The sequence below is a fragment of the Bos taurus genome, chromosome 15 (genome assembly GCF_002263795.3).
Source record: "Bos taurus isolate L1 Dominette 01449 registration number 42190680 breed Hereford chromosome 15, ARS-UCD2.0, whole genome shotgun sequence".
NCBI classification, from domain to species: Eukaryota; Metazoa; Chordata; class Mammalia; order Artiodactyla; family Bovidae; genus Bos; species Bos taurus.
The window spans coordinates 28,067,540-28,075,198 of record NC_037342.1 but is presented as its reverse complement, the minus strand read 5'-3'; the positions used below and the strand labels follow the sequence as shown (position 1 = coordinate 28,075,198).

At 56.5% G+C, this 7,659-nt stretch overlaps 1 protein-coding gene across 5 annotated transcripts in view; it reads right to left on the bottom strand.

Annotated features, from left to right (window-relative positions):
- Nucleotides 1-542: 542 nt before the first annotated feature.
- CEP164 (centrosomal protein 164) overlaps nucleotides 543-7,659 on the bottom strand; it is a 72,165-nt gene continuing 65,048 nt past the window's right edge. For all 5 annotated transcript variants that reach the window (XM_015474629.3, XM_010812402.3, XM_024975763.2 and 2 more), the window contains 9 exons: nucleotides 7,266-7,392; nucleotides 6,853-6,881; nucleotides 6,173-6,380; nucleotides 5,085-5,192; nucleotides 4,375-4,489; nucleotides 3,674-4,018; nucleotides 2,885-2,951; nucleotides 2,086-2,208; nucleotides 543-1,919 (listed from right to left, as the gene is read on the bottom strand). In XM_015474629.3, the coding sequence (XP_015330115.2) occupies nucleotides 1,823-1,919; nucleotides 2,086-2,208; nucleotides 2,885-2,951; nucleotides 3,674-4,018; nucleotides 4,375-4,489; nucleotides 5,085-5,192; nucleotides 6,173-6,380; nucleotides 6,853-6,881; nucleotides 7,266-7,392 (1,219 nt within the window). In that variant the 3' untranslated portion in view covers nucleotides 543-1,822. The remainder of the gene's footprint in view (nucleotides 1,920-2,085; nucleotides 2,209-2,884; nucleotides 2,952-3,673; nucleotides 4,019-4,374; nucleotides 4,490-5,084; nucleotides 5,193-6,172; nucleotides 6,381-6,852; nucleotides 6,882-7,265; nucleotides 7,393-7,659) is intronic.

Sequence of the window (7,659 nt, the reverse complement as noted above, 5' to 3'; positions counted from 1 at the left end):
GAGGGAGAACTCAGCTGGGGGCTAAGTGCCCCCAGCACTACTCCAAAGGGCAGAGTGCTCTGAGGACACAGCCACGAGGTGTGAGGCTCCGTGCTTGTAGGGAGCTTCAGGCATTTAAACTCCAGGAGTTCAACTCCAGGACTTCAGGCCCTGGTTTTCTCACTCACAGAAATGGAGCTGAAACTAACTACATAACAGGTTTGTTGGGATTAGATTCAACAGTGCGGTATTCTTTTTGAAAAATATTTTATGCGTGGCTTTGCTGGGTCTTCGTTGCTGCGGGTGGGCTTTCTCTAGTTGCAAGGTATGGGCTCTAGAGCACAGGCTCGGTAGCTGTGGCTCACAGGCTTAGCTGCTCCACAACATGTGGGGTCTTCCTAGACCAGGGATCCAACCTGTGTCTCCTGCACTGGCAGGCAGATTCTTTATCACTGAGCCACCAGGGGAGCCCTAGGTGTTCTGTGAATGTTCATTTCCTTCCCTTTATTCTTAAGCAGAAGGAAGCAAAGGCCTTCAAAAAGGAGACACATTCACACAGCTACTGTGTAGCAAATGGACCTGCAGAGATTTAATTGATGTATAAAACACAGGATTGTCACCAAAGTTGGTTGCAGCACATGAGCTATTCCCGAAGCACACAGAATGAACAAAAATGGACATCCTATGTGGTAGACCAATGCCAAAAAAGTACCTGGGGGTAAACAAGCCAATGGGATCTCAGTTCCTTATCCAAAGAAATGAGGGGTGGAGAGGTGGTTTCTATGCACTGGAGAGGCAGGGGAACCCCCACCACTTTCAAGACAAGAAAAGGGGGCGCATTTTATTTAAACGATGGGGCAGATGTTAAGCACTGCCTGCATGTCCCCTCAAGGAGCCTGCTGATGTGGGAAGGGTGGCAGGGTGCTGTGCTAGACGGCAGGCATGGGCCCAGCCCCTCACCTCCTTCAGAACAAGTCTCCAGGCTCTGAGAAGGGGTGGCAGGGACGGCACAGGTGGAAAAGACAGACGGAAACAACGCACATATATACCCGAGGTGATCCAGGAAGAGGAAACCATGGTGAGCCCTCCCAGTCTCTTCCCGTGGCTCACTGGCTTCCTGTAAGCTGGGTGCCCGAGACCTGAGAATGTAGCTAGGATGCTCTGGGGAGGAGCCCCAGGACAGGGGGAAGGAAGTGCTCCTGAGGAAAGCCCCTGAGGAAAGCCCAGGACGAGCAGAGAGAAGACAGCTGGCAAAACTTCTGGGGCCAGCCTCCAGCCACCGCCCACAGGGCTCTGGGCCCAATCCTGAGATAAGTCAAAAGGTGAGACAGAGTGCTCAGGAAAGGGGACATTAAAAAAAAAAAAAAAAAAGGCTTGATGTCTACAGGGCTGAGGTATTAGAGAGGCGGGCCCTGGTCCCAGAGTACAAACATGCCGGGGGGACTTTGTTCTGGGGAGTGAGGGACCACATATGTGACCCTGGGAGCTCCCAGCGGGCCCCACAGGTCCAACAGACTGACTCTACTCCAAAGGAGTCCCCTGGCCTCTGAAGCAGGAGCTCCTCCACCGCCAACTCTGCCCCCGCTGCCCTACATCAGTGTTGCCAGGTTCATGCAGAAGTCACACAGGGCAGCCTGAGATGCTACAGGCTAGGGGTGGCTTACTGTTCCCGGTGACACCATCCATTTCCCCTGGTGCCCCGGGGCTCCTCTAAGTTCCCAGTGAGGCAAGCAGCACAGAGCGGGGCCGGGAGGATGCTTTATCAGGGGAGTAACGTGCAGGCAGCAAGTAGGGCACATAGTCTGGGTGCAGAAGAGGCCAGGCTGCCCCCCGGCTCAGCGCCTCAGTAGTGATAGATTTTCAGTCTGTTGTTCTCATCCAGGTCCAGCTGCAGAAAGCTGGAACCAGCCGCTGGCTTGGGCACCGAGGAGAAGAGAGGTCTGGCCACAAGGTGAAGGAGAACTCCGCAGTCAGCTGAGCATGGTTGGGGAGGAGTCACGGGCCAGACGGGACCCTCCTGGGACGCCCCCACCCTGCCTAGGGCCCACCTGCCCTGGCAGTTAGAGCGGGAAGGGATCAGGGTTTGGGAGGCAGCTAAAAGGATACAACTTGGGGTCATTCTTGTAATGTTCTAGCCATTTTCGGTTAGCCGCGATCATGTCCTGCAAGTTGGAGGTGCCCACCTGCGGGACTCGGGAAGAGGGATGCTGCAGGCGGCGGAGCTGCTCACTGCAGGGAGGGGAGAGGAGGCAGGAGCACAGCAAGAGTGCCCCTCTGGGGTGAGGAGCATCCATTTCCAAAAGGGAAGAGGGTGGAGCCCCCATCCTGGATGAATGCGCCCGACTTCAAGGCTCCCACGTCTGCCTGTGCCCAGCCAATCTCATCAGCAAACACTTTCCTCTCTATCAACTCAAATACCTTCCCAGCATCAGCTCCCAAGCTGGCTAAAGGGTGAGAGGGGCTGTGTTTATGGTTGGGGGCCTGCAGGGACACATCAAGGGGGGGGGGTACATTTGGCACGGAATAAGATGAAGGGGAAATTAATAACAAGTTTCAATAATTGCCCATCTGTCTCCCCCACAGGGAGCCCCCACTCCCTCCAGATGTTGCTCAGCAGGTCTGGGGGAAGAACGGAGCCGTGTGCAGCAGACAAACAGCTCAGGGCAGAGACAAAGGTCTCACTCCACGGCCAGATCCCATCTCTTCCCAGGGTGCCATTGGGCAGCTTCCTCATGGGGCTGGCTCAGGTAAGGCCAGCCTGCCCCCACTGGCTTCATGGCCTGGGGGACCTGCCTAACGTCTGGGTGATGTGACAGGGCCTTCTGGTCCCGTCACCAGGTCCCACCTGCCCTGGGAGCTGCAGCTGAACGGAGTGGCTCCATCCTGAGCCCACAGGGAGGCTTACCTGGCAGACACATAGCCCAGCCTGTTTTCCAAGGGGGCAGGGCCACTGCTGAGGAACGGGATGCCAGCTGGAAAAGTATGAGGGAAGCAGTCAGAAATGAGCAGCAGTTTAGCCAAGCCAGCCCCTTCTCGCCTCCCAAACCAAAAACAGGAAAAGCTTCTGAGGGTGAGAGAAAGAGTACCCAGGAACTGTCCTACTTATTTCTAAAACTGAAATTACTTTTCAGTTTCGGTAGGGACAAGAAGGTAGAAGCTTTTCCTTCAAATAACTGTTTTTATGGATTTTCACATTCCTCAGCAGGGCCATGAGACCAGAGGAAGCCACATACAGCCAAAGAGCTACAAACCCCAGAGTCACAGACATGGGGTCAAAATCCAGTCTGTGGTACCATGGAGGATATTACTTAACCTCTGAGTCTGCTTCCCCATCTGTAAAATGGGGATTAAAGTGTGGAATAACCTCAGAGGGTTATTATAAGGACTCAGTGAAAAACCATATATAAAATGCCTGGCCCATAATATATAACACTCAAGATGGCAGCAATCACAACTCTGACAAGTGACCTCCTCAGGTTCAGCTGAGCTCTAGAATCCATCATAAAGGCCCCATCAGGTAACCCGTCCTTGACCCAGAGGGCCTCCAGCCACAGGGAGAGCAGCAAGGTCCTCCCAGGGACCCTGAGAGTCTGGGGGCCATGCCAAAGCTGGGCGTGAGGGGCAGGCATCGAGGAGGGAGGAGGGAGGCGGGGAGGCTGAGCCAGAATTGTGCACAGCCCAGAGGGAGGCTTACTTGGAAAATACTTGCGCCATTTCTCCACCAGGAAGTCGTCCACGGTCTGAGCTGCAGAGGAAGAGAGCCTGGGGCCCAGCCCCGGGTCCCAGGTCCACTGGGCAGACGTGGGCCGAGCTGGGGACGAGGCTGAGCCCCGGGTCAGGGACGGGTGGGGGGGAGCCAGGGTGCTCCTGGAGGCCTGGGTGGGGAGCGGCACAGGCGTGGAGGTGAAGAGCGGTGGCGGCTGGGCGTTGAGGCTGCCCACAACACCGAGCACCCCGTTGAGCTGGCTGCTGATGCTCTGCAGGGAGCTGCTCAGGTAGTGGATCTTGTTGGGGAAGGTGGGGCTTGGGGTCAGGTTGACTGCAAAGGGAAGAGGCGGAGGGTGGAGAACGGCCTGGCAGGTACTGCACCCTACTGGCCCACATTCCTACCCCTTTCCCTGTTCCTCTCAACAAAAGCCCCACGGCTTCAGTGTTTCAAAAGCGTCTATAGGGAAAGGCTCTCCAGGAAAGGCCAAGAGGGACGCATCTCTTGCTGAGAGACCCCTGTGCGCTCAGAAGGTCTCCCCGGAGCCTCTGGGCCCTGCAAACCCAGCCAGCTCGCTTCTGCCAGGGCATTTGCTGACCACTTGCTCTGGACACCGGCACGGCAGGGGGGCCCTCTCTTGCAGGGCTGTGGGGAGGGGCTGCATCACTATCCTCCCCCCGCCCACTCACAGCGAGGCAGGGGGCAAGAGTCAGAACTGTCACTGCTCCCATCTTCCAGGTCGCTGAGGTCAAAGGTCACCACCTTCTTGGTCGGGGGTCCTCTCAGCATGTCCTCATCTGAAGCCTGGTGGGAAGATGCAGCAGTTGAGGATGGCACCTGCCCTGTGCTTCCTGCTCTCGTGACAGCTGAGGACTTGGTGGGTAGGCTCTTTGGGTCCCAAGTTCTGGGGGAGGCACAGGCTGCCTTGCAAGTGAGGCTGAGAGAACTCAGCCACTGGAGATATAGGCAGTAAGACCACCAGGGTCAGGCAGGCCCCCACCCTCACCCCGGTAAACACTCCCACGGTGTCTTTCCAGCTCCTTCTGCACCCACATCTCAGGCATCCAGAGAAAAGCCTATGAGGCCCAGGGGTAGCGAAACCGAGGAGCCTCTATTCCTGGCCCTCAAGGCACACCTCTTCTCGGGCACCAGGGCAGGGCCAGTCCTCTCCCGAGAACCTTCAGCAAGAGGATCCAAGTCTGCTCAGGACGTCTCAGCACAGATACCCAAACCCCCAAATGTGCTCGACAGTCAGAGCTGAAGTCACAGCCACTTTCAGCAGCTCAGAAGCCCCAAGCCTACTGCCAATCCTGGGCCTAAGCTGCCCCAACATGGGACCCAAGAACCCCCACCGAATCCCAGAACAGAAGAGGGAGGCTGGGGCCAGGCTGGGCTGCACCTCTTCCCGGAGAGAGGACTCCAGCTGATGCAGCTTCTCCTCCTTCTTCTTCAGCAGGTCGTGGCCTTTCCACAGGGCTGACTTCATCTCATCCAGGTGCCTGGTCTCCTGCAGCCAGGGAGGAAGGGGAGGAGGAAGATGGTGACTAACCACACAGGCACATGCAGGAGTCCCCCCACTCTGCTGTTTGTTGGCTGGGTGATCTGGGTGAGCTTAAATTACTGAACTCTGGATATGCATCCAAAAAAAAAAAAAAAACTTTTCATAGGGTCTTGAAGATTAGAAGAGAGAACATATGATACGTGCCCTCCACTATGCCTACATCTAATAAATTCTCAAAACAGTTACTATTAAACAAATGGTTATTCTTATCATCACTGTTCCAACTACCATTACTACCCCCATCCTCAAGAGCAGGGATTCAGCAGAGCAATTCCAGGCCCTGGGGGTGGAATGCAGATGACCCTGGAAGGCTGCCCTTCCAGAGGTACTGACCTCTGACCCTCTGCTGCCCCACTGCCAGACTTAGGGGCCACAGGGCCCACAATCCCTCACCAGCTCTGAGCATCATTAGAACTCTAAGAGACCAGACATAATCTTCTGCCAAGATCCTCACATGGCAAAGAAGAGTGTGATCACACTAATAATAACCATGAAGACATCTCCTTTTCATTACAAATTAGAGTCTCAGAGAAGGAAAACAGGGAATTCGGCTTATGCTGAGTGTGCTCAAAAGATTTTCACTTATGAGTAAAGTCTTGAGTGTGATGGAATGGCCAAGCAATGTGGAACTTCTAGAAAATGGGAACACCACTACAACCCTGTACATCGTCTCTGGTTACTGTGAGGCCCAAATGACTTCCTAACAGAGAGAGCATTCTGCGAGTGTAAGGAGCTTCCATCCTTGTGGTGATCCATAACCTCCGTCTCCTGTCTGGTCTCCCTAGACTTGTCCAATGACCCTGTGCCTACCTGACCACTCACAGGGAGCCCTGGGCATGATCTGAGGGCAAGCCCAAAGGGAGGGCCAGCTTCCTGCCCCCGGCCCCCCACCCCCAACGTGGCTGAGTGCCCCCGGGGCTCCTGACCTCCTCCAGGTCCTTGCACACGTCCTCCAGGGCCTTGGTGCCTGGTGGGTCTTTGTCCGCCTCCTGAGCACTGGCCAGCTCCTGGCGCCAGTGCTGCTGGGCGGCCTTCAGAGCTGTCTGCCGCCTCCGCATGGAGCGCGACTGTTGCATGAGGAACTCTTTGGCATTGCGGAGAGCCACCCCTTCAGCAGAGAGGTAGTGCCGAGCGCTGCAGAAGGGCAGGGCAGGGGGTGGAGCGGGGACACACGCACTGTGGACTCCTGCTGTGGGTCACGAGCACTGCCCCAGCAGATGTCCAGCTTGAGCACAGACCGCAGGGCTAGGAGAGGGTGGGGACGCCGCTGCTCGAGACCCACGGCGTGGGGCACGCACGCTGTGCACTCCAGTCCTCCCACCCCGACCCTGACAGGAGCCGCACCTGAGGCCTCCAGAGACGGCCAGACTCTCCCATCAGCCTGACCCTCATGCAAGGGTCAGTCCATGCCAGCGTGCTGTGTCAGTGATCACCCTGGGCACCTTCCTGGCTTGTCACAGAAGACTCCTCAGGGCCCCAGCCCCTATCCTCAAACCAAGCCCCACTGGAGACCATGGGCCCAGATCAGTCCCCAGCCCTGACGCACGTCCTCACTCAACCATTCCTGGATCCTCAACCCAAAACAGGACAGGTTATTGGAACGCACCTGTCCAAGGATAGGTCAGTCTCCTTGCTCTGGGAAGAGAGAGAAGGATACCTCTTTAGTCTGGTTCTTAAGACACACGCAGTAGAAAACACCCACTGAATATAACAACATCAGGTAACTACAGGCTCAATGGACCCTGAAGTCCCTCCTAGGGGCCCAGACGATGGTTCTGCCAGCCACCGAGCACCACTTACAGATATATAATTTGACTGATGGAGAAGTAGGGCCAGGAATGATAAGAATAGGAGACTAAAAAGTCCTAGGCAGAACAGTCAGGACCCTTCCTGGAGCCCCACCCCCCGGGGCCCCTCCTACCCACTTCCCCCTGCTGAAGACCCATCCCTCCTGGACCTCAACCCCTCCTAGAGCCCCGCCCAACTCCAGCCACCCTGACCCTTCCAAGAGCAGCTCACCGTCCGGGGGGATCTCCTCAGGTCCTCAAGGAGGAGGTCGGGCTCCAAATGTGGGGAAGTGTTACTGTCCTTTACCTCCAGCTCTTTCAACAAGTCCTGCTTCTTCTGAGCTTGGACCTCCAGGTCGCTGTGATGGGAAATTGCGGAGTGGGGGGAGTTGGTGAGGCAGGGTCACATGCTGAAGCAGGCCTTGCAGCACCTTTCAGGACTCCTAGCAGGGAAGGGGCAGAGCCACCTCCATCCTTTCAATCCTGCCGAAGATGCTGAGGCAGGGCTGGGGCAGGGACAGTAGACCCGGGGGGCCCGGGCTAGTCACAGCCTCTTAACGCCCCCCCCCAAGTCCCTACAAAACGCAGCCCCTCTGCCTGGCTCCACCTCTGCCTGCTAACTGGGC